At 48.1% G+C, this 26401-nt stretch overlaps 1 protein-coding gene across 19 annotated transcripts in view; it reads right to left on the reverse strand.

The window, feature by feature from the left end:
• Positions 1–457: 457 nt before the first annotated feature.
• The window catches only part of celf2 (cugbp, Elav-like family member 2), a 120317-nt gene continuing 94373 nt past the window's right edge, over positions 458–26401 (reverse strand). For 3 of the 19 annotated variants that reach the window (XM_029825720.1, XM_029825723.1, XM_029825721.1), the window contains 9 exons: positions 22715–22794; positions 17357–17599; positions 15971–16034; positions 12418–12552; positions 9883–9996; positions 7745–7942; positions 7145–7288; positions 6506–6678; positions 458–4710 (listed from right to left, as the gene is read on the reverse strand). In XM_029825720.1, coding sequence (XP_029681580.1) covers positions 6551–6678; positions 7145–7288; positions 7745–7942; positions 9883–9996; positions 12418–12552; positions 15971–16034; positions 17357–17599; positions 22715–22794 — 1106 coding nt within the window. In that variant the 3' untranslated portion in view covers positions 458–4710; positions 6506–6550. Of the gene's footprint in view, positions 4711–6505; positions 6679–7144; positions 7289–7744; positions 7943–9870; positions 9997–12417; positions 12553–15970; positions 16035–17356; positions 17600–22714; positions 22795–26401 lie in introns of all 19 variants that reach the window. The other 16 variants (XM_029825725.1, XM_029825727.1, XM_029825728.1 and 13 more) reach the window with 11 other exon arrangements.

The raw sequence follows: 26401 nt of genomic DNA on the forward strand, positions 1-26401 counted from the left end.
AGCCTCCGTACACCCAAACCGGGACAATTCCAGCAGCTCTTAAAGACAACAGCCGGAACATTAAATCAGACTCCAGGGGAAAACTCGGCATTCTGGGAAATGGAGAAATTTGCAGGGTGATAGCCGTTAAGATAATGTTAGCCTGAAGCAGACAGGACGGTGCAAATCTGCGTTCAACCCTGATTTTCCGTCTTTAGGCAATCGTCCAGCAACTTGGGCAACACAGTAATATACATACACACACTTTATGTATATTTACAGTGTTTGTGAGTCTGAATGGGTCAACCTGGTTAAAAAGAAAGAGAAACAACGACGACAACGACATGTGGAAACGGGAAAGAGTAAAAAAAAAAAGAACGGGACTGTGAAGAAAGAAGGGGGGAAGGAGAGCATGGCAGAGGGAGGTGAAGAAGCACAGCGGACGGCACTGGAACATAACAACACAGAGAGAGACGAGTATTAGGAAAAATGGTTTAATATAGGAGACAGAAGCAAAAAACTGCATCACACAAGAACATACGTTTACAAAAATAATTCTGACCGCTTCAGCTACACAGTTAGTTCACAGAGAAGGACAGAGAAACCGGAAAATCTAAACAGCTAAAAGAAAAAAAAAATTAATCAAAATCTAATTAGTTGATCTCTTTATTGAACTAATACATTAATCCACTCAAGGTGACTAAATACTTCTATTCCTTCTTTTTTTTCTAGAATTGTCTTATTGTGTAGACTGCAGGTTACAGGAGTCAAATGAAACTTACCGCTGTTGTACAGACAAACTTGCTAGAACGATTTCAACAACAGAAAAGAAAAAAGCTCCGACACTCGCCTACCCTCGTTTTTTTTGGAAGGGGGGGTTGAAAAAACCAAAAAAAAGAGGGGCGGGGACAAAGCAAACAAACTAAAGAAACACTCAGTGAGGAAAAAGAAGAAATAAAGCCAAAGATCTCCTAGAAAATCTGATATCAAAAGCCAACTTCCTTGACGCCAGCTAGAAATCATACTCGGGGACCAGTCAGGGTCGGGCCACAGCACCAGGCCAGACAGCGTTGCTAAGATTTTTGTTGTTTCCTTTAATCTCCAGTATAAAAAATTCCACTGGTACAAAATGCATAAGTACAATCAGTTGTAGAAATAGGAAAGCCTGCATTTGTTGTACTCTTAAATCCCGCCCGTGACAGATTTCGAAGTGTTGTCAAACAAACATACATCACACAGGATCCACTGAAATGACTTTGGCTTCTCTCGAGACAGATACTACTGAAAACCTCTAAATCTGAGCAAAGGAAGAAAAAAGAAAAGAGGAGGAAACAAACGGAAAGTCATAGCTTCATTTCTACAGACGAGCTCTTTTTACGGCACAGAAAGAGAGAACACACAGAAAGTTCTTAAAAAAACGGACATAAGCCATAATGCAAAGAAACTACAAGTTCTTTTTTTTTGTTCTTTAGTTTTTGTTGTTTGATAAATAGCACTTAAGATAATTAAGAAAGAAGGAGAACAGAGAAGTGAACAGTGACAAGATAGAAAGATTACGACGAGCACGGGCGACGACAGCCCCTGAGGTGAGCCGCTCCGCACAAACTCCGCCTCCTCCGCCCACGTTTGTGCTTCGACACCGAAGGAAAGACGGAAAGACGAGACTCTCCGGACAAACGAGATGAGCTTTTGGCGACTTTACGATGTGCTTTCAAACGCTTCTGGGTTGCGTGAACGACAAACGGCAGATTTGTTTTGTTTTGTTTTCCTCCATCTCGGCGGGATTCGGTTCGGGACGTCTTTGACGGGCCTGTGTGGTTCTGTCTGCCGATGCTAACGGTCTGCACGGCTAACGACAGGATTCGACGTGACAACTGGTGAAACTGGTGCAGCTGCTGGTCAGGAAACATGTGTGAACGACGACCAGACTCCAGCTGTCCCACAGGTAGCTATGGCTGTTGGTGGCGCGGCTAATCCCGCGGCGCGGCTAGTCCCGCGGCTAATCCAGAAAGGTAAAGTCTTCTTTCCTCCCTTGATGAGATCAGATAAAGTTATCTTGGGACATGACCCTTCCTCTGATGTCTCGCTGCTCACTCACTCCACCGTGAGGACAAATGGCCGTTTGGGCCTGAAGGGGGCGACGTTTACTGCACACGAACACGAAGCGATGCCGCCGCCCACGTGACTGACGACATGTTCACTCTGGAATACTGATATGACGCTCCCTGGTTAAGGCGACTGGTGAGCTTCTGTAGAAAATAATGCTGCGTTTTTCTTCTTCCGTCATTTATTTATTTTTTTGCAGAGCGTAAACTTTCAGGGAGGGGGCAGCTGAACTGACTGACACCACGCTGTGCCATGTAAACGGCTCGACTATGAAAATTCACACACTTTGGCATTTAAACACGATTTTGGCCCACTTAACCAGACGATGCACGTATGAAAACAAAAGTGAAACCTGTCGAGTGCCTCGGCCCTTCCTCTTTCCCAGCCGCTCACACATGCAGCGATGGAGACTTTAGGCTAATAGAAGAATCACTGTTCCGTCCCGAAGAAGAACCGAGTTTAAGTGTGCTATTGATCTGTGTTCATTCTAATCTTTTCCCATCTGTCCCTACTGCGTATTCAGCAAAGTACTCGAGCAAACCTACTTAGTTACATTCCGCCACTGCATGTGTGCTTTTCCCGCGATCCCAGCGCTAAAGCTAGCGTGTTTGTGTTGAGGTAATAAACGACGTAATGAGCGTGAGGACGCAATTCAAGCCCCAAAACAGAGGGTTTACAGGAAATAAGGCTTCGCGTAGTCCTCCCCGGAACAACAATCACAACCGTCACGTGACCAAGCCGCCTGCGTCTGAGTTTGCGCGAGATGCTAATTGAGAAGTGCAAAGAGTCGTGGTAAGGCTTCGATGAGCAAAACGGCCGTGCGATGGCTAAAATATCACTGCGTGACTGTGGAGCGTGTGAAGGGCGCCGGCGGGTTCTGTCGAGGCGTTTCACCCTCAGAGGCTCTCGCGCACGACAAAGGAAACTGTGAGGTCTGCACGAGAATGTGTGTGTGCATGTATATAGATATATATATATGACACATGGGCACTTTTTTACATTTTCACGAAGAAAAAAAAGCAAACATGACATTTTCAGGCAACAAGACCACAGAATAGCAAGTTAACAAACTCTTTTTTTAAATCTAGATTTTAAATATGAGGGATCCATACAAAACACTTATAATAAAATACCCATGTTATCAAATAATTTCACAAGAAGTACACTGACGCGCTAGGCAGGAAGTACCTTCAGAATTTGGCACTAAACTCCACTGATCTTTTTTTCTTTATAAGACATTTTGCTGAACAACAAAACACACCTAAATATTGTTTCCCACGAGAGAAATAAAATTATGACATTGATGCTTCACAAGCTGACATTTTATATATATATTTATAGATATATTTATATTTATATATATTTTTAAGAATTTCATATAGCTAATTAACCAACAAGAAATTTAGCAAATAGGGACTCCTTAAAAGAAGAAAAATAAAGAGAATCAAACCCCAGAATGTAACTATTATAGTCATGTGAAAGGCTTCGTCTATTGTTCAAGTAAACTGATTTTTTAGTCTTCTCTTGAAAAACACATGAGGACATTTAAGACCGTTAGACTTCTGATGAAACCACAACTAAACTCACGAGAAGCACCGACGTTAACGCAGGTTACAGGTATCGTAGTACGTTGTTTTTTTCTTTTTCTTCCTCTATACATTTAAACAGTAGAAAATATAGGTCATTTCATGTGCATTTAAACCACGGATTGTCTATCTGTGAGTCAGTTCAGCAAAAGGTGACACAAGTAGGTAGCATTTCTCCCACCCGAGCAGGGCAAATGTCTCTTATTTTTTCGTTTTTTACCTTTAAACTACTCTAGAAAAAGTGGTTCTATATATAGACTTTGAATGAGAAACGGAGCCACTTAAAATGGCTTTATCAAAAAACTTTACACTGCCTGAAAAATGTAAAAACCACCAGAGAGCTCCCACAGTCCAATGTTGATCAGACAGTTTTTTTGAGTCAAAACTATTTGGAAGTAGTCTTATATCTCAGAGGAACTGGCGTGGGCCGCTTCTGGCCCCGCCCTCCTCCCGCCCCCTCGCAGGCGCCAGAAGCGAGACCCCGCGCCAATTCCTGCGGTGAACGTTCAAGTTGACTTCAAATGAAGAAGAAAAGAAAGCAAAAACCAAAGAGGAGATGTACAGAATGAAAATCACGTTGCCACTTTTTCTCCAAAAAAAATAAAAATCTCAGTCTTTTGATTATTTATGTCTTTTTTTGTTGTTTTTCGTATGAATGCAGCTTGTGTCTTTTTCACATTGATTCTTTTTTTTCCATTTGTTTACACACCCCCTCCCTCATTGCCTCATTCCGCCCCCCTCCCGCCCAAAAAAAAAATCCTCCTGGAGAGAATCGATCCCAATGAGGTCACATGCATAAAAAAGGACAAAAACAAAAACTGGAGAACATCAGTAGGTGGCAGTGGAGGAGAACCAGTTATGATCAGGTGAGCTGGAAAAAGACATCAGAAAAAAACTAAAATGACGAGACGTGGGGAAGGGGAGGGGACGTTGACACTTTATCGCTTTAAGTTTTTTTGTTTTGTTTTGTTTTTGTTTGGGACGCCACGGAGACATGCTAGGCAAGCGATGAGCTAACAGGCATGGAGGATGGGTTGTTCTAAAAGGGGGAAAGAAAAAACAGAGGAGAGGAGAGAGTTAACACACAGGAGAGCCAGAGCACCACACCACTACAGCATTTCAGTCCAAAATCAACAACACAAACAACAACAGCAACACACCGGAAGAACAGCTAACGCCCGTCGCTTCCCTTAGCTTTTTTGTTTTTTGATTTTTTTTGGCTTTCATTATTACGTGATGGAACGTTTAAGGTATAAACAGGCAACACACACTTTCACACACGGATAACAGAGAACACCCAAAGCTTGATCCATCAGAGCCCAGATGGATGGGAGAAAATAGCTTTTCTTTTTTTTAGGGGGTGGGGAGGAAGGGTGGGTCCTTTTCAGCTTTTTCGGAGCAAAATTTGGGGGCGGTGCTTACGGACAAACAAACGTAAACAAGAAACACTGAAAATGAGAATCCCAAATACGTAAGAATTGCCAGGAAAAAACAAAAAAAAGGGCGGAAAGTCGACATTTGAGGAAGTAGTCCCACTACAGATGGAGAGAGGGGGAGAGTGGTGAGAGGAGAGGCGGATGAATGCATGAAGGGCACACGGGAGGTGTGTGTGAGCGCATGAATACCAGGAGGAGCGCTCCGTCGCAAAAAACATGACAAGAGAAGCCAATTTCACGAGACTCTTCCACAGATGGGGGGGGGTCTACTTTATGATAAACTTTATAGGAGTCCAATAAATTAACGATAGGCAATAAATAAAATCCTTTTTTTTTTTTTTTTAAATCTGAGGCAGTAAAAATGCTGTATAAAAATATAACTGCTTTTTTACAAATAAAATTTACAGGCCTGTGGCGTACCATACTTGAATGATTTTTTCCCCCCCTCACAAACATCAAGTATCGTCAGTAACCACCTTAAACTCTTTTTTTTAAAAATAATTAGAATGACGTCCTTCAGATTCCGGATTGTTTTTTTTTCCGTTTTTTCTGATGATCTGCATGCTGTCGTCTCATTTAACAACAAACACCAATGTGATCTGACCCAAAAGTTGGTGCTAATTATTGTTTTTTTTTGTTTTTTTCTAAAGAGAAATAATAATGACAATTAAAAAAAAAACACTTCTTCGTTTCCCATAAATATTAAGACTGGACTGGTGGACTGATTCTAACCTAAAGAGGCCACTGTTTTTGACGTTTTATTCTGTTTTTGCAGCCTTTGCTCCCGGGTTGCCAGCAGGCGTAGAGGGGTTTTTAGAGAAGCAGCGGCAGCCTGCAACCAACACCGCGGAGGCCAAAGGTCAAATGTGCATATCTGCGTGTGTCAAAAAAAAAAAAAGAAAACGAAAAAAAAAGAAATTGTTGAGCGGAAGAAGAACAAAAATCGCGATGGCTCCTTTGTCTTTACGTCAGCTCTGACTGTAGCTTGTGCTCCAAAAAATATAAATTACCACGAATAATCGAAAAGGTAAAAAGAAAAACCTTTAAATAAAGTTTTGCTTTGTAAAAAAGCTACCCGAGATAGCTACTTCCTTCCGTTGTTAAAAAAAAAGAGAAGAACGCACAAAGAAATGGCGGAAATGGAAGAGTGTTCATGTGTGTCAAAACTCATTCAGAATAAATAATAAAGCTAACATAAACAAACAAATTTAAAAATAATCTGATTTTTTTTTTTTTTTAAAAAGGCATGTGTCTCCCTCAGGGTGGTTGAAGGTCATCTACCCCTCCCTCCCCACATCTCCCCAATCCCTCCCAACAGGATGTCCCCCTGCAGAGGCCCGTGGCTCTTTTATTCTCATTCATTTTCACTTTTATTTTTTTTGGGGGGGGGGGACTTACCCTAGCAGTGCTAACATGGGGAGCAGACAGAGCCTAGTGCTAAGATCAGTATGGTTTGCTGTCGTTCTTGGAGCGCTTCAGCTGCACCTTCAGCCGCTTCATGCCGATCTGGAAGCCGTTCATCGCCTGGATGGCTGCCTGTGCCGACACTGGATTGTCATAGCTGACGAAGCCTGTAGGGGGCGGCAAACCGAGAGAAGAGCGTGTGAAAAACAAGCTAACAGGGAATGGCGAATACATGAAAACCGCTGGTTGGCTGCTCGTGTTTATCTGAAGAGCCAGTATTTATGTAAAACAGCTACACCTAAATGCCGTTATGATAAATGTAGGCTGCAGAACTGAAGCAGAAAAAAAACACCTAATGTTGCAGCGGCGCTTAACAATAACAGTGGATGAAACTTTAATGACTCCTGGAGGGAACAAAACACGACCACAGCGAAGCCACGAAGGCGTTGCCGAGGCGACACTTCCATCATGGATTGTGAAAGTTAAATCCCACATTAGGGAACAGATATTCTGGCTTCTCAAGCTGTGGTTGCTGAAGCTGAGCTGCCTGTTTCATTTTAATCATGTGACCTGGGCTGTCCGGTCGCTGTTTAACAGTGAAGCGAGCGGCCGTGCGTCTGCGTCCTTTCTTACCGAAGCACTTGCTAAGGTTTGTCTGTTTGTCGATGAAGACTTTGGCAGAAACCACGTTTCCGAAAGGCATGAACATCTGGAGAATGTCCTGGTCTCCGAACTCCTGCGGCAGGTGGTAGATGAACAGGTTGGCACCTTCAGGACCTGGAGGAGCGGAAGAGGAGAGTTTCAGGTCAGAGCGCCGACACCGTTAGACTGAAGCCCCCCCACAGCTGTGGAATGCTGCATGTGAAAGCGCTTGATTTCACTCTTTTATTGCCATTTTCTCTCCTTTTCTACATTTATTCTGACAGCTCAGTGTTGGGTCGGAAGGCGGTTTTTATCAGATCTTTGCCTCCCCCGAGGGCGTCGCCCTCCTGGATGGATGTTCAAAGAAAGCGTCTTTACAAATGAAACAAAAACAGCATGCGGCTCCGCTTCTGTACGCTATTCACTGTGGCCACGCGGCCATTTTGCATCATAAAAAAAACAGAACCAAATGGAATTTAACTGAATTTAACACCATGAGCCCAAGCACATTTGCGTGTGTGAATTTTAGCCGCTAAATCAATGAAATGAAGCAGGACCATCATTTTGTGCAAGAATTAATGAGTTCCTGACCTTCTTTCTGGCTGCCGGCAGCCCCTTGCTGCTGCAGCAGCGACTGGCTGTAGAGGGTGGGCAGCGCGGCGGCGGCGTACTGCTGGATCCCTGAGTAGGCCTGCGTCAGCGCATCCATGGTGCCCGCCGTCCCGTTGGTGAGCCCTGCGCCACCCAGGCCTCCGTTTAGAGCCGCCATACCTGAGAGCATTTGAGCAACTTTACATAAAACCCAACAATAAAGAAAGAAGAACGCACTTACTCATTAGCGCTCCCATTGAAGTTTGTGTTTATCCACACAAACACACACAGACGGCAACGCCACAGTGGACGCACGTCACGCACGGGAGACGCAGGACGAACGGACAGTTTAACGGTAAAGTGCAGTTATGAGTGTAGCTGATGACAGCCAGAGCTGCACACACGGAGACACCGGAAACACCAGAAAACACACATGTGGCTGCTGACGGGGGTGTGGCTAAGGGGGCGTGGTCAGAGGGGCGTGGCTAAAGAGGCCAGCTCATCTCCAGCTTTGTTTGACCCCATGAAAACTAAACTTTAGTTGAGCTGTGATGCTTAATTGTGTGTGTGTGTGTGTGTGTGTGTGTGTGTGTGGGGGGGGGGGGTGGCGGCTCTGGTTGAAAAAGTGAGGGGACAGCAGTAACACTCATTAGCTGCGTGTAACATCTTAATATCGCGGCGGAGGGCAACTTGTCTGTGGGGGTCTGACATTGACTCGGCGTCCTGTCGGCTCGCCGTCAGACACAGTGAAATAAATTATCACCCCCGACTCCGGATTATAGGTCACTCATTTATTCAGGAATAATTGCACCGCTGACCTTTGAGATTTAATTAAGGGCCTAGATGTGTTTAAATGAGGGCTGCCGGTGGTGGGCGGAGGGACACGGCGGAGACGAGTTCTCCAGGGTGGGATGTAAAATGGCCGTCTCTGTTTTGAGAGGCGAGTGAGGTTTTCTGCACCTGCGTGGATGCGTGTGTGATTTACACCGAAGACACGGTTATTCCTGTCCGGGAACGGAAAAGGTCAGGGGGAAAAGAATGCAGCGGCGCAGCAACGCGCCTGCAGTCACGGCGCTGATTAAGATCTCAGCCCGTCTTGCCGGAGGTCAAAGGCAGGACAAGGAGGACGCCGCGGTCCAAACCCGCCACGTGTGACTCGACCAGCTCTCAGGGCAACACGACTGTCGCCTACAAAATTTAAACACGGTTCTGTAATTTGATTCTGTAGTTTTTGCTGCACGTTCTTTTCTTTCCGGCGGCGACAGAAAGCAAAACAAGACGGCGAAAAACGGGCGACGACATCAACAGACGATGGCGACAGCAGCACGCCAGCTCTGGCCTGATGGCACCGCAGCACTCAAGCATCACCCTGGACGCTACCAGGAAGCAGATGGATGGAGGATGGGAGGATGGAAGGTGGCCAGAGGAGGTCAGGAGGTGGAGATCAGAGATTTATATATCAAGAGGCTGAAACAGGGAGGCGACCAAATCCACAGATTTTTCCCTCCATCTCATTAGAACATTAGATTTAATGAAACTAAATTCATCCTAGACTTAAGGCTATTTGTTAAAATTTAGAAATTATCGTAAAGTAATGCAGATAAACAGCCCTTCAAGATGGCCAATGTAGTGAGACGCCCTCTAAATGACCCTGCAGGAAGGCTAATGTGGTGAAATGCCCTCTAAAATGCCCTGCGGCTGCACAGTTGCTGCAGTGTAATGTGCTGTTCCACACTGAATGTGACAGGTGCCATTTTCACTCTCCTGCAGCTGCCTATCAACAGCGCTTTACCACATTTAAAAGATCTTTTGTGGAAGAAAACCTCTTTCAGAGATGCTTCCTGGAAGACAGCCTTCAGGGTTAACCTCTCCCATGTGTGCTCCTTTTAGAAAGAATTGCACCAAATCTTTTTTTAATAAAAGTCTGAATCGGTTTAACTGAACATGTGGGTTTTAGCGGCACATTTGTCAGACGCTACAATTAAATGCCATTATAAACGTGAATAAACGACCACGTGCACGGACCTTTGTAGTCGAGCACGTGTCTCCCTGCACCGCCTCGCTCTGAGTCTGAGGATGGCGTGAGATGAGAAGGTGGAGTGGCTGATGACAGGATGAATACTCACTGTTGATGCTACCTGCAAGTGCATTTATGTTGTTCAGGCCCACTGTGGCGCCCGCCAGGCCCTGCAGGGTGCCCAGCGATGTCAGAGAGTTCATGGCGCCGGCGTTGGAGCTGGCCGTGGTGCCGGCTGGTCGAGCGGGACGGGAGAGGGAGGAGGGGAGGAGACCAAGATGAGGACAGGAAAGAGAGAAGGAGAGCTGTTACTTAAGAACTGAAACTCTCAAGGTTCCCCTTCCTGTAGAGATTTTCTTCTTAAACATAGTTGACCCTGTTTGACCTTTGGCGCCGCTGAGGGTCCGTTTTAAATTAAATTGGAGGAATTTTGAAATCACCATTAGAAGTGCAGAGAAGCCGCATTGAAAGCCGGCAGCACCGGTCGAGGCTGCGCGCCGTGAATGTTTTAGAGCTGTCTGGTCTACAGGAAGTGGTCACCCTGGCCTTTTGAACACACGGCAATAAAATCGTGTGAGAATGGAGTTTAAAGTGGGGCAGATGAGTGCAGGAGAGCGCTGTTCCCTTTGAAAGGATCTGCTTCATCCAGCACCTTATTTATCGGCTGGACCCATCAGAACGCACGTGTCGGAATAATGAGAAGCTTCATGGTGTGTTTGCAAGATGAGGTTGTGGAAAAATACACACACACACACACACGCGCGCGTACGTGGACCTAAAAAATAAAAGAAAGCGCAAACATACAGAAAGGGAAGAGCACAGCCAGCTTAAAACATCATCCGTGGGAACGTTTGGACTGCAGCCAATCTCGGCAGACACACACACACACACACACACACACACACACACACACACACACACACACACACTCCAGGTGAAATGTGGAGAAGTCGGATGGGGGGGGCAGTAGGTCAGCGTGTGATCTGTTGCACAAAACGGCGTGAAAAATACCCAGGAAATGTAAATATTCATGTACAAGCACATCAAAAGACAAGAAAAGCCCATCCTGGCTTCGTGGAAACGCTCCCGCCTTTGCTGCAGAGGTTCTAGCGCCAGGAAAAGGGGTGATGGAGGGAAGACGTCGGCCCGTATCCATGCAGAAGTGTCTGTATTTATCAAAAGCGGCGTGACATTTGCGGCTTCACTGACACATGCAGCTCAACCGCTCATTCGCAGCGAGTGGCCGGACCTGAGCCGGAAGTGGGATGGAGGAGGAAGGAGGAAGAGCAGAGAGCGAGCGGAGAGAGAGGGGGGGGAAAGGAGCCTTCATGTGCATGCTCTGTTGGGAGCGCGCTCTAAAATAAAAAACACCGGCTGGCAGAGTGGGGACACGCCGCCGGGAAGTGGGGAGAGACGGAGGAATTGCTGTGAAGGAGCGTGGCAACGAAACAAAGGCAACGAGCGTTTGAAGGCGGTGATATTTAACCTGAGCTCGGTTCAGACGTCAGCCTGACTGACTGCTAACTGGCGCCGCAGCACGTACAGATTTCCTCGTAGCTGAAGTGTTTGACACCCATCAAGGGAGTTTTGATGTCAGATGCTCCGTTTTGTAGCTTCCCACTGCAGACGAACCTGCCCTCTCCCAGGAATAACATATCTGAAGCCTCGTGTTCTTGTACACAGCTGCAGTAAAACTGAACCCTGATGCCTGATGTTTACCGTCTCTGTGCCTCTGCAGCCCTCCATGGCCGAGGCTAGCAACAAACTGGACAGCTAGCATCCAGGAAACAAAAGCTAACACTGGCTGTCCAGTTACCCCAGGAGCGCTGCCAAGCCCTCCTTCTAATCCTGCTGGAGTTAGCGTCAAAGCTAGCCTTTATTCCTGCGCAAACATTGAATCTGAAGTCCAAAGGTTTATCAGGGTCGACTGGATCTGGAGCGGTGTGTGTGTGTGGTAAGTTTCTGGACCCTGTATGTCCAGACATGACGTTCTTTAGCTTGTTAGCGAAGGCACCCTTCTTGCTCCTGTGACCCCGGAGTTCCGTCACAGCGCTCTTGGCTGAGCTTCTCTTCAGGATCCGGGCCGTCAGCTCTGTTGTTTCCACAGCTGGAACCTCCGAAACGAAGCACATGACAGGAGGCGACACCTAGTGGAGACTCTGCGATCTTCAGGCGCCAAGTGACCTGTTCACCCCTCCCATCCAGCTACAAGCGGACAACAAACACGCTGACACAGATAAACGAAACGCCACGTTCGACAACACAGCCGCCGTCTAAGGTGACAGAAACACTGAGAACCACCACACAGACCCGGAGCACAAACACAGACAGACATGCACACGCGCGCACATATACAAGTGCATGTGTGACGCGGTGGCGTGGAGGCCGGGACCACACGGACAACACAACATGGGTTCTACTGAGATGAAGGGCTGATGAACACACCGTGGCGACGGGGCCGCAGCGCAGGTCAACAACAATGATCGGAAAAATGGTGATGGTGGCGTTTCGATGGCTGGTTGATGGCGGCAGTGATGGCGGTGGAGTACCAGGGGAATCATGGGGGGCAACAACAACGGTGACGATGCAGACGGAGGAAGGAGGCAGGCGTCGGAACCCCAGCCACCACCTCCGACCCGGGTGGCTGCGGTGTTACCTGGGCTGGCCAACGCTCCCAGGGAGGCGGCGTTGGAGGAGAGGGGGTTTGTGTTGGACGGACTGGCTGAGTTTTGGGCTGCTGCCGCCGCTGCCGCTAAAGTAGCCAGGTTCTGCAACTGCAGAGCACTCATACCTGGGGAGAGGAGCCAGAGAGGGTGGTGTCAAACCCGGGCAGCGAGGCAGTGGGCGTGGCGCGGCTGGACCGGGACGGATCTGACGGATCGGCGTCCGCAGAGCGTTTCCCGCCGCGTCTTTTTTTACGTGTGTTTGCCTTTGTGAGGAGTCTGCAGCGTGTGGAGACAGCACAGCAGCTGACTCTGCTAATAAGTCCCAGATGTGTTCGGAGGAGCAGCTGTTGTGTTTAGGTTTGCTGCGTTTCTCCGAGGCTGAAATAATCGCTCGGATTTAGACAAACTTTGATGTTTCCCCGTGTAAGCGAAAACCCTCCGCTGCCTTTCTACCAAGATTTAACGAGCTCTTCCTCTTCTCTCAAGTAGATTTCAGTGTAATAAGTCAATAAAAACGGTAATTACAGACAGCGACTTTTGAGGGGAAAGTTTCAGCCTTGCTTTTGTTTCATTTGTCTGCGGATGCAATGAAAACCAGCTTTTGGATGAGCTCGAAATCCCGGGACCTTAAAAATAATAAGAAAATAATCAAAACGTACTGGGATATTTAATATTTTCAAATTAAACGGTCTGTCATAAAACATAGAACCCACAGCTGCGAGCTGGTACCAGTCCAAACTGGTCCTGCTACTGGACTATTTCTGCAAGTAAATGAGCAGTTCAGTCTGTGCATGTGTCAGTGCATGTGTGTGTGTGTGTGTGTGTGTGTGAGAACCTCAGAATACAACCATTTGTTACCACGCAGGAGCGTCCTTGGACTAATGAGCATGTCAGAGTTAAAGGGTGGACACTCAGTATGAGGCGTATGTGTCGTATATACAGTCTGGATGTATATACGCTCCCATGAAAGTAAACACACACACACACACACACACACACACACACACACACACAAAGACACACACTCTCTCACTCACTCCAACTCACTCGCACACACACACACACACACACACACACACAATAATCGACATACGACAAACAAAACAACCCGAAGCTCCTCCCGCTGAAACGGTCGTTTCCCAGACAACCGAAGTAGCCAATGACCGCGGGTGGCCCGAGCCCTCGCTGCGATTGGCTGATCACATATAGGAAAAAAGGTCTTTTTTCGGGTTTTTAAAGGTTTAGGAAGTGCGCGCGTGCGTTTTACCCGTCTGTGATTATTAAAAACCAAAAAACAACAATCTTGTTTTTCAAACCATTCTTGTCGATTTCCTGTAAAGGAGATTTCTGGGTGGAATTAAAGCAGCTGTGTTCTCCACCCTGTTTACCAGAGATCTTTTCTAATCGGTTTTTCTGAGCCATTTCCCCCGTAACCCCCCCCCCACCGATCCAATGGCTGCCTTTTGTTTTGGATTTTGCGGACTCCGCTTAAGTCAAAGCAAATGCTAATAATAGCTAATGAGTTAGCGTTCCCTGCTGAAAACGCGGTGTTCGTTCACAAACTGTCGAGTCATCAAGCGCGCTCCCACCATCAAACACACCTGAAGCGAATCGCCCGGCGGTTCAACTTTGCTTTCATTTCATCGTTCTTGTCTTCCTCCTCCCTCGTTCTCATTTATATTCCCGCCTCTTCTGCCCACGCGTCCCTCCGCCTCATCAGAGTGGACCCCCCCCCCTCCACATCTCACACTCGCTGTCCTGGAAAGCGGTTGGAAGGTCAAAGGTCAAGTTGGACCTTTGTGCTGAAGCCACGCAGCAGAACGGACGGAGGCCCTACAGGAGGCTGGAGCCTGACGTGCGCCACCTTTGAGCACCGCAAACGTGGCGGCGTTAGCATAAAAGCTCCACGGATCATTCTGACGGCGGCGGCGTGGAGCAGATGAGCGAAGGCTGGCTTAAACCCCCCCCCGACAATCGCTCCGCCACCACCATCCAAAAACCCAGACTGGGCAGATGGCGCGACAGCGAGCGCGTGCGACTGTGCACATGCACGTGCACGGAGCTGCGGCAGACATCGCCGCGCCGAATCAAAGCCTGGGCGCCGCAGCTCGTCGTGTTAAAGGCTGGGACCAGATGCCGCCCCGCTGTGTCACATCTCCGCCAATCGCACGCGCTCGCTCCCTCGTTCCCCTCTGCTGCAGATGGACGACGACAGATCCAAAACCCCGACGCCGGGACCCTCCGTTGGTTCCAAATCCCTTTTTTACATGAGCGCTCCAAGACACGTGTGTAAAAAAATCAATAAATGGAGCCGCCTGGAGCGCCCCCTGGAGGATGCAGACGGACGTGCAAACTCCCAATGCAAAATCCAAAGTCCTAAATTACCAAGAGAAGAATTCAGAAACTCAGAAACACATTTGTTCGCATCCACTAATGGTTATAAAGTCGTACTGGGGCAGCTGAGAGCCTCCCAGTGCCAAACGCTGCACAATTAAGCTGGCCCCTTATTTTTGAAAACACCCTGGGATGGATGGATGAGGGGAGAGGAGGGCGTGAGGGCTGGAGGGAGGAGCAAAGGGGGGGATGAGGAAGAGAGAGAGAGGGGTTGGAAATCATCTCAATTTAACGGCCCAAATGACGGAGATTTGCTCTTGTTCAGCGTTTAATAGGAGGCTTCTTGACGCGCTCAGGGCTCAGATTAAAACAGAACTGGGTTAATACAATGTGCACGTTTTAGTGCATCAGCTGCACTTTGCAGCGCCGGCCCGTCTCTCCGCCCGTCATTTTCCATTTTCCTGGAGTCCCTTTAATTCATTAGCGCCTGAGTACGGACGCTGGCTCGGCCCAGAGCAACATTTCATTACAAATCAGACTAAACTCGTCTATTTAAAACTGATTCGGCTCTAACAAGTGGAATCCTGCTGCATTTAGAGCTCCATCCATAAAAGCAGAAATGGGCGCTGGTTAATCTTCTCCCCTCGAGGGAAACGGACGACATCGTTAGCGTCGGGTTTTCCATGACAGTGGATTTCTTATCTGCATTTTTTTGGGGGGGGGGGGGTATTATGATAATTGAACTGATTCTGAGAGGTTGCCAGGTTTTCTAACCACGGAAACAAGCTAACCGCGTTAGATTTGACCTGAATGAGCGACGGCTTGACTGTCACGGCTCAGAGGACCGGCAAAGAGGCCACTAGGTGGCGTCAGCCTGCAGCAGAGGGGCTCTACTTTGGACATCCTCCTCTCCTCCTTTTGCTTTTTCCATTTCTTTCTTTGTGATTCATCCATCCCTGCAAAGCCGCGGTGCTAATGTTGCACGCCCAGGGCACAACTCTTTGTCTGGCCTCATTAAAAGATCAAGACAATTCTTAGCAACACTTAATAAATCTTCGGGGCAAGAATCCCTCTTAACTCTGCCATGCGAGTTCATCTGTTATGCTCTTTGGTCCTCTTTTTTACAAGTCTGTGAAGAAGATAACAGGAAGGTGCGCCAAAGAGCCCGCTGCTGTTGTGTATTTCCAGGGAGCGATTTTCTTGCCTTACCGGCCATCTGCTGGATCCCGCTGAAGGCTCCGAGGTTACCAGAGGAGGCCGCCTGCTGAAGCAACTGATGGCAAGAGAGAGAAAGAGAAAAAGAAAGGAGGGTGAAACAAAGACCAAAGCTTTGACGTCTCTACAATGCTACACTGAGAGGCTAAACTCCTAATGAGTTAGCATTGTGGCTATTGCCTCAGTGCTCCATGAGTAAATGAGCTGCTAATAAAGTCTGATCTTCCCTCCAAGCAAGAGATGTTTGCATTCATCTACGATTCTTCCAGACAAGTTGAGCATGAAAGCTCTAATCTAGCCGACTAATTAGATTCCAAAACAAAAGTGGAATACTGATGTTGTCAAAAACTCATCCTTCAAAGACTGGAATTAACAGCAAATTAACATCTTGTTTCCACTGTGTGATTCTTTTCGTCATTTGCTTCTAGACAACGGCGAAATCTCTTTAAAAGACATGAAAAAGGAGCGAAAGGTCACGGAAACAAGAGCGAGGATTCACAATGGAAATGGGAGCTGTTAGCAGCTAGCATGTAGAGCTTGGTTAGTGTGGAGCTCTAAAGCTCGAAAAGAAGATTAAGAAGAAAAAACCTAATGAGGTCAGAACATTCATGGATTTTTTTTAAGCCAAATTCTGACATTAGAAATATTTTATAATTCCAGAATAACAGATATTTAATTTTTCCTTTTAGCAGAAGTGGATATTTTGGGAGCTAAAACCTATAAAACAACCATTTTTGCACCCCCTTTTTTTTTTTTTTACCAAGGTTCTACTTTGTTGCCCGACCCCAGTGTGGGCGGGCGGAAGAAACCCGACGTGGTCGTTCTGGCATTAATGCAACAATTAGAGAAACGCACAAACGCAGGAGGGCCGAGCTGATCTAATGAAGGAGACGGACAAAGACGGAGACTGTCTGAAGCCCCGTTTGAACGTTCTTCCTCTGTACTGATAAAAACATTTAATCTGCGCTGAATGACGTTCCTTCGCTGCTGCAAATTAGCAGGAACTGAAGGGCGTTTCTGGGAGACGGCGCCGGCTACAGATGACACGGTGGTAATTTTGCCATCACAAGCCGAGAAAGTGATTATCACTTTGTAATCACAATAAAAAGGAGGACTTTCAAAATGTCCTTGTGTGGAAACTTTGATTGACAGCTTCTGGAAGGAGGCTGTACCCTTGCCTTCATTTCCCTTTGTTCAAATTTGGGGACATTGTTGACTTTTGGCAGCTTCAGACCCGAATCAGAGACCTCATTTCCTCAATACAAGAGGAGGAGAACAATAATGAGCGGGAAAGAACGTTAGAACAAAAGGAGGCAGAGGAGGAGGAGGGACAGAGTATTTTAGGATTATTCTTTCTGTCTCTGGTTTTGCAGCACTGACTGCGGCGGCGTTGGCCACGGGGCTGCAGTGAGGGGCGGATGAGGTGATGGTGGAGGTGGGCGACGCGGCGGCTCTTCTTACTGCCAGATACTGCGGGGTGAGGCCGCCCAGGCCCGTCAGGCTCCCCCAGGTGGTGGCACTGTTGAGCTGCTGCATCTGCTGCGCCAGCTGCTGCTGCAGACGCCGCTGCTCCTTGTCCTTCTGCGTGTCGGCAAACTTCACCACAATAGGAGACGAGCAGCCCTGAGGAAGAAGGAAGAGGAAGGAAGGAAGAAGGAAGAAAAAGTCACCCCCTCGAAGGAAAATCTATAAAACTTAATCGCGGAATAGCACCTTTAAATGCTGGGGGAAATAAAATTGTAATCTCATATCTGAGGAAGTCTGAAAACGATAACAACGCAACGAATGGTCACATCTAAAGGAAATAAACCTTGTGGTTCTGTAAGTTATCGTCACTCTTCACGTCTCAATCGGCAAAAAACTCCCCCAAAAAAACTCTACGAGCCGGCAAACAACATATCTGATGAGACCACGGAGGCACTCGGGAGTCCAGAAGAGGAAGAACTGGGGACCAAAACGAACCCACACCCACACCCACACCCACACACACACACACACACACACAGGAAACCTGACTCTAAAGCCAGCGGGCTTTCTTCTTTTACCACCAGGGTTCAGTTATCTCCGAGTCCAGATTGGTTTCACCAGAAAGAGATTTCCTGACTTCTCTAAGTATTTCATCATCTCACATGAGGAGAGCTGCGCGCACGCGCGCCGTGTGTGTTGCTGCAAATTAGTGCGTGTGTGAATGTGTAAGATACAAAAGACAGAGAGCGATTGATTATGATGACCACAGAGGGTGCTGAGAGGGAGATTTAGAGTCAAAAAAAGTGGAGTCTTGGAATCAAGAGGGGGTGTGTGTGTGCGTGCACACAATTGTGACTACCACACACATTAAAGGGACATAGAGTAAAATCAGAAGGCTGTGGATGACAGTTCCAGCGACTGAACACGAACGGGCGCAGCGTTTCTCCCACACCGCATCAAAGCCTGACGGAGGCCCAGTCGGTGCGAAACAAAGACCGGAGAACATCATCCTTTTGATGGAGACATCTCGTTGGAGGCGCCATCGGAGCATGGCGAGGGATAGAATTGCTCCAGCTACTGTTTCCAGCTAACCAGTGACGGCTGGTTACCTGCCTGTGCGTAGATGCGGCCCCTTCCCGGCGGTTTTAGCAGCTATACAAGCTAGCGTCGCGTCTAGCGGCCTCATTTCCTTCATTAATATCACATCGCTCCAGCTGACAGCGCCTGGAAATGCTCCTAGTCCTGGCCGCGGAGAGGTTCCTGAAAAACTGGACGATGCCTTCAAGTCTTCCTGTAAGTGATGGGTCACCTCAGCGCCGACAGGATGAGAACATGTGTCGGAAAAGCAACACCGCCTGCTGCTGTTGCCATCTGCGCGTTTCCCCTCAAAGAAACAAATCATCATTGATTTGACCGCGGGGGATTTTCAATAATTCATCACAGATTAGCAACAGCTTGAACTTTCATATATGAAATGCCGACTGACTGTAGTGCTAATCAGTCATGAGTGAGATGAATCACTGTCCTGGGAAATCCGTGTTCCTCCACATTTACAAAAACACTTTTTTATCCCCAAAGAGTCAAAGATTAAAGTAATAATCTCTTGACTCCTCATGAAATCAAAACGAGTGAAACTCCTCATGCAAGTGGAATCGCAGCAACCAATCAAAGTTCTCCACGTTTACAGTTGGATAAGTTCACCTCTAACGGATGCGACGCCATGCTAATGCTAGCTTTCACCAACGCTAGGTCTAACGCCGTCGCAGAAGCAAACCGTGTAAATATCATTAATGGCAATCTGCGTTTCCTGGCGTTAACCTGATGACAGCGTCTATCGTGGACGGATCTGTGTTTCAGAGGCTGCGGGATGAAAGGCCTCCAACGCGACCCCACCGCCGCGATGGAAGCTGCGTTGAGGCCAGTTGGTTATCGGGTAATGGTTGTAGGTACTTGCAGCTGACGGGCGACTGTGCTGCTGCTGGGCGCAATTACACCTCATGTTGCGTTGAACAAAATTTGCGAAACCATCTGATTTGCTTTGAATTGGCCACTTTTGAATGCAAACAACAGGGGGCAATGTGATGAGTTTGTCTCTCGACGGGCAGCAAAACATTTCAGGAGGCCCTCAACACACGAGACTATTACGCACAATTATTAACACGGCGAACTAGCCAACATGAGAAGGCTAATTTAGGATTTTTAAATGTTACTTCAGTCTTTCTACAGTAGGAAAAAAAGAACAACCCTGTTTCTCTGCATTTGACAAATGTGGCATACGTATTTTTGCGGCTCGTTTGGACGACTGGCTGTGAAATGTGCACGTTGGGGTTCCTTTAAAGACCTCTCGAGTTTTTCAGATCGTTGCACAACCCACCTGTGATTGACAGGTGGCTCCATGGAGGCTTATGGCCTGACAACCTGTATTCTGGGAACGACTCTGCAGACGCGACAATAAGCACCTGGCATAATTAAAATGATGTAATTACAGCATATGGGCAACGTGCCGCGCTGCGAAAATACCCATCAGCACCTTCTTCAGGCTGTGATTTGACCTCAGCATGCACGGGCGCACGTGCCTGAAGCCGACTATCAGAGACGAGCGTGAAGAGATTTACACACGTGGAACCGCGTCGCTCTGTTTACCCTGAAAAGATCTTTTCCAGAGAGTTTATGTGCTGTAAAACTTCTTCATTTCATTTATCCGTCACTCGAGCTGCCTTGAGATGGCGCCGTCTGCGGAGGCTAAGACAAAGGCAGGAGGCGGGGCCTGTCCCAGGCAGAAGCCTCTGTGTCGAGTAAATGAATCACCAGAAATACGGTGGGACCTCTACTTACGAACGTCTCTACAGGCGGAATTTTCAGGTTACGAAACGTCTCAATGGGAAAATATTTCCTCTTGTTACGAAAGAAATTTTAGGATACGAAAGGCAAAAATACACTACCGCTGCTACTCGCAGCTCGCGGAGTTTAGCGAACGCAAACTTGCTTGTAGCTGCTTGGCCATTGGCCTAGCATCTTCCTGTCATCCCATTGGCTAGGAGGGACGTCAATATGTAGAAGTTTGTGTGTATCCCAGCGTCGCCTTCGTTTAACTTTTATTTATTGTGGGTGTTCGTTTGTTTGTCCATTAGATGGCGTTGTTCCCACAAGTGTTAACATTCGTTGCTAGTAATGACGGCTAATGTAAGATTAGCCTGTAATGAAGTTCATTTTGTTCCTGGAGAAGCCTTGCACTGAATTCCTACATTTATTGTGCGGTAATCTAATTGTAACATGTATTTGTTACATGTTTTGATGTTTTATGATTTATAAAAAAAATATGTCCGAATTTTTGGGGGCTTGGAACGGATTAGGGCATTTACATGGAAAACGCATCTCTACTTACGTAATTTTCAGGTTACGAAACAACTTCCGGAACCAATTAATTTTGTAAGTAGAGGCCCCACTGTAATTACTTGAAGCGTGTCTGCAGGTCTGAGCCGCAGCGGAAGAGTTTGATTTAACTGCAGTCGACTTCCTGTCGGCTCCGTTCTGAGGACAAAGACGAATAAACTGACCTGGTTTACCTCCACTGGTCTTCTGGAATCAAAAATAACGCTGCCGTCAACAATCCTGCTTACATCTTTCCTCTAACGCCCCTTCAGGTGTGGGGGAGGGGCTTATGAGATACCTCAACCAGCCACCAGGGGGTGGTTATCCATATCGGTTCCTCTCATTTAGTTAAAATGAATCTGCGTTTTGCTTCCTCGTTGGATGGAAAACGTGAGAGCATCGACCACGGTGGTGGAGGGCGGGGCCCCGCGCCCGCTCCCCTCTTCATCAGTCTTCAGCCTGCGGCCACATTTCATTACGGCCTGACATTCAGCCCGCACGTGCGCTGCCGTGTACCTGAATGTCACCGGGTAATCAGAACAGATATGACAGCAACGGAACCATCCAGACCCCCTTGTGAGTGTTCTAAACACACAAACATGCAAACACACACACACACACACACTCCAGCAGAGACAATAACCGAACGGTGTGTTTACCACAGCTCATTCTCCCATACAGACTGGGAGTAATTACTTTCAGATGGTAAAAACGGGGAGCGTCGGTGCTACGGTTCAGGTGCCCCCGAGGCTCCGCGGCTCCTTTTTTTTCCGGTGGGAACGGAGGAATTCCGCCATCGTCCACTGCAGTATGGCTGCGCTGTGGTTTAAGGCCCGTTTCCTGTGAGCACCCAGTCATGGTGGTGGTGTTTACTGGTGGTGGTGCCGGGAGAGATGGCTGGTAATTCCAGATTATGTGTGATCGTGTTCTGTTTAACTCAGAACAGGAGCTGTCCTGATATACATAAACATATATAAAATATCCACGCAGACACACAAACAAGGGGAGGGGGCACGTTTCCCTGATGACAGGGTCACGGCACTTCATGAGCAGCCTTGATTATCATGATCAGCTCTAATGAGGGGGCTACGGGGCGAACGGCGGTCTTCTTTCTTTTCCGCTTTAACAATGTCTGTTATTAGCACTTTTAGTCTGCCTCCTGCCGAGTCACACGTCTTCTACCATGTAATTCTTCCCAATCGCAGGCCTGTCACCCAGCCTGAGTAGCGGCCTGCCACCGTCCACAAAGGCCGCCCTGCGAGCGGAGGGAGGAAGAACACAGCTGGGGCGGCTGCAGCAGCTGCTGGGCTTCAGAACGCCGGTGACGCCCCGGCTCTGGCGCCTATATTGTCTGTGTTTGCCTGGGTTTGACCGGAAAGCGAACTGGCGTGAGCGCGCGACACAGAGACGCAGCTACCTTCTGATTAAGGATGGGGCTGGAGGTCTGAACTCAGCCGTCTTCCTAACCGACACAAGCTAACACGAGGCTAACAAGCTATAAAAGCCTGCACCTGTCCGCACAGGTTGATCACACTCCAAGCTGGGAAAAAACTGGAGGGGCAGGAAAACTACTGGGCAACATGCAAAAACATGAGGAGCAACACATTAGTGACAAGCGGGGACTTATTTAGCCGCGCGAGGGGGTTTTGAGGCATAATCGCCATGGATACCGAGCAACAATTGATTTGATTCTAGATCTGAAGCTGGGATTTTATGTTTGAGTATGTTTGATGTGGTGAGCATGAAGAGGATAAGAAGTTGTTCAGAAGGCCTTGGCAGAAAAGGCCAACGGTATCTGATTGTTGAATCGACCTTTTTCTTACATCCAAGTGTGAAAACATGCAACTCAAGTCTGAACTATACTGGAAAACAGGTAAAGAAAGGCCGAGAGTACCGTACCTCCATGGTCTGAGACTGGTGCATGGCTTTGATTGCATTCTGTGCCATAGCTCTGGTGGAAAAGGTGACAAACGCACATCCTGTAGGGAGGGCAGAGGAGGGGAGGAGGGAGGGATGGCGGGACAGTGGGAGGGAGAAGGGGGCAGGTAAGAGGGGCAGGAGGAGGAGGAGGAGGAGGAGGAGGAGGGAAGACAAGAAAGAACAAAAACAGGACAAAAGGTTTGGACACGTCGTTGTTATAAAAAAACTGAAACAGAGATTGATACAGAGAACAGCTCACAGGCAGACAACAGTGTTCTCCGTTGCTGCGGCAACAACAGCCGAAAAACGAGCACAAGTGTCGTGACAGGAACAGCCACCCCTCCCGACCCAACATCTCGACCCCTTCGTCAGCAGACGGAACAGCGGCGTCCTCCTCCTCTCTTACTGTCAGCGTCTCGCACCCCCCCCCCCCCCCCCCGCCCCCTCCCTCAGCGCCGGCCAAATTAGTCATACCTGAATTCAGTCGCTTTCAACAGCCCAACAATGTAAATCAGCTCAAATTTGCATGAAAGTGATTTGAATTCATTTGGGTCTGTGTTATGTGTCTGATTGGATGCCCTCTCTCTCTCCAACAGGAAAGACAGGCGGCGGCGAACCAGACAAAATATCTGCGGGGGCCCTCTGGAAGAAGGGAATCAGACCGAAAATCATATTAATTTGCTCCGCGGAGACGAGAGGACGGTGGAAGAGAGGAGGCCGGAGCAGATTTCAGCCAATCAAAGGTGCTTTGAGGGAGTTACTGGTGCTGCTGGACAGGAGATGATGTGTTTGTCTGGCTGGACGGGGGCCGATTAGGGATGATAAAGTTGCTTAAAACCGGCCCCGGGAACACCCACCCAGGACTAAACACGGACATATTAGCGCAGCCAGGCCTGAACCGATTAACACATGCTCACACGCACACACACACACATGGAAACACAGACACACACGTGTTCAGGTTCGGCTGGCTGACGAGGAGGGAAAAAACGGGAGAAAAATGAACAGCCTGGGTCATGTGATAGACTCTCCCTGGCTGTGTGGACAGATGAGTGGGGGGCTGGGGAAGGATAATGAAAGGGGGGGGCAGAGAGAGAGAGAGAGCAAGAGAGAGAGAGAGAGAGAGAGAGAGAGAGCAGATGCGGCGAGGAATAGATGTGATCATTGTCCTCTTCCACCTCTATCAAAAAGCCCACGGTTGCCGTGATAGAACGAGGTCGGGAGTGACGGACGGCTGGTCCTCTCCTCCAACCGCAGGATCCAGAGAACATGGGAACGCGTCCTTGCAGGGGGCCACATGTCAACACGCCCGCGACACCGGCGTGCGTTTCCACGGGGAAACAAAATGCCGTGGCGATATTTCGAGACGCACTTCGACATGGTCTTTCCCTCGCTCAGAAACATCGTAGAGGGCGTTTTAATCGCCCCCGGAAGGTTCTCACTGAGGGCCCTTTGTTAATGCCCCATCCAGAGGACACTTTACTTGCTATACCGGCTGGCTGCGTCTCTGCTGAGAACGCACCCTAGAGGGCATTACATCTATCGGGGGGACACTTTACTGAGCTTTAACTGTTGAAATAGTGTCCTCCAGTTGTATTTGTCACATATTATCCAATGGTAGAGCATTTTAGAAGCCATTGTGTGACGTCTCCTGAGGGGAACGCATCTTAAATGATGCTTTATTGACCTGAGCCAGTGGGGGCGCTATTTGTTAACTTTCCAATGTAACCGAGCTCAAATTGAACTGATTTGGGAGGGGAATCAAATGAAATATGGCCCCGTTATTGTGTCGGTATTTAAAGGTGTTTGGTTTGCTTCACCGGGCAGCGAAGCTAAAGTATTGTGAAGCTCGAAGGGAAATATTCACATAAACGTTCAGATATTCGGCTCGTAACCAGCAGCCGATGTTTAACTTATGCTTACTCATACCTTCAAACCCCTGTCATAAAAAGTACTCCTTTTATTTGTGTGGAGCAGCTTCTGGACCCTTATTCAAGCTATCCCACATTGTTTCTTCACCTATTCTGTCCTTGCTAGATTTTATTCTGTCTTCTCGACTTCGATATAAAAGTGGCCTCGCTGACTATGTTTGATTGCATTGAGAAGGAAACAGAATGAGGCTCGATCGGGACTTCCGAAGCCCCCTTTCCTGCTGTTTTCTACCCTCTCCTCCAGTTTAGCCTGTGTCCAGGTTCAGGAAGTTGCCCTTGGCTCCTGCAGAGGACCACTGTCCCGGACCGGACCAGTTAAAGAGGGAATGTCCATTTTTGACCCTTCTATTTCTAAAACTGGCCAGCTTCATCACCGTGGAGAAGGAAACGCCAGTTGTTGCCTTCAGTTCGGGAATGTTCTTCAGCCAGTTTCTACACCGACTGATTAAAAGACAGCTATTAATAAAGCGGGGGAAGTCTTTAGGAACGACATTTCTCTGGCTGGTTTGGGCGTCTTGCTTTTTCACGACACAGCGATGAAATGTGGGTTCTAAAAATACCTCGCGGGCCATATTCTGTCGTCACTGGAGAACCAACAGTCCTTTAATGAAAGTAGGGTAGCTCCCCTGGCCTAGCTATCCACTGGTGATGTGATCCATATTTTATTAATAGCGGGAGAGCGGCGCGCTCTTCTGATTGATATCACCATTTAATAGGAGCTCAGCAGCGCGGCTAGGTGGGACTGGGAGCTCTGGGACCTGACAGCACATGGAAAGCCTGTCTGCTTCCAATCCAGTTAGGGTCGTTTATTGACTTGCCAGGCTGGCGTGGGACTGGTGCCGCTTCCTCTTCCACTTGCATTCATGTCTAAACGGTTCATATCAGAATCTGGCCATCGCATCTGAAATATTGATGAGGACAAACCGAAAAGGGAGAGAAGGAGGGATCAGGGAAGGGAGGGACGGGCTTGGCATGTGCGGGGGGAAAAAGGAGGACAAATTAACTGAGATTCTAGGACAGCCAGGGTGAGCGGAAGATGGCGTTTACTCTGAGGCAGTTCTACATAACCTTGAAAAAAGAGAGAGAAACACGTTCAGGAAGTGAGACATCCAAAACATTCACAGGGAAAAAAAAAAAAAAAGATGACCAGCAGGTTCACACTGGACCTGCGGGGACAAACGACAGCTCTTGTGACAGGAGGAGGAGGAGGAGAGTTTCTAAAAGACCCCCCCTGTCTCCTCAGCACACACAAGCCACAAAAGGGAGAGAAGGGAGGGGGAGGTGGGGGGGAGCAGGGAGAGAGAAGTATGGAGGGGGAGGGTGATGGGGGGGGGTATCCCTATTTTACGACCGGAGCTGGACAGAAATTGGATCGATGGCTGGAGCGGCTTGTTTATGGCTGAAATCTGGTCATGTTTCGACTTTATGGCTGCTTATTTTCATGTCAAGTCGACAAAGCCAGTTGTTTGACTGCTTGCTAATAGGCCAATTTGTGGTTTTTAAACAACCCCGGGAGGACTCCGTTTAGACGGCATCGATATACACAATTACATGAAGCCAGCAGGCCGTGGATTCTGCAGGTGGACGCGTGGCTCTGCCTGCCGAGGCTGCGCTCTGATCTCCTCGCCCACATCCACCGCGGCGCCGCTGCCGCGTTCAGAGCCGCGCTTAAACGTGCTCTCGTGGCTACAGATTATGTATTGTCAGAGCTGATTCAGTGGCCGTCGCTGATAGA

Source organism: Takifugu rubripes, chromosome 18 (genome assembly GCF_901000725.2).
Source record: "Takifugu rubripes chromosome 18, fTakRub1.2, whole genome shotgun sequence".
NCBI classification, from domain to species: domain Eukaryota; kingdom Metazoa; phylum Chordata; class Actinopteri; order Tetraodontiformes; family Tetraodontidae; genus Takifugu; species Takifugu rubripes.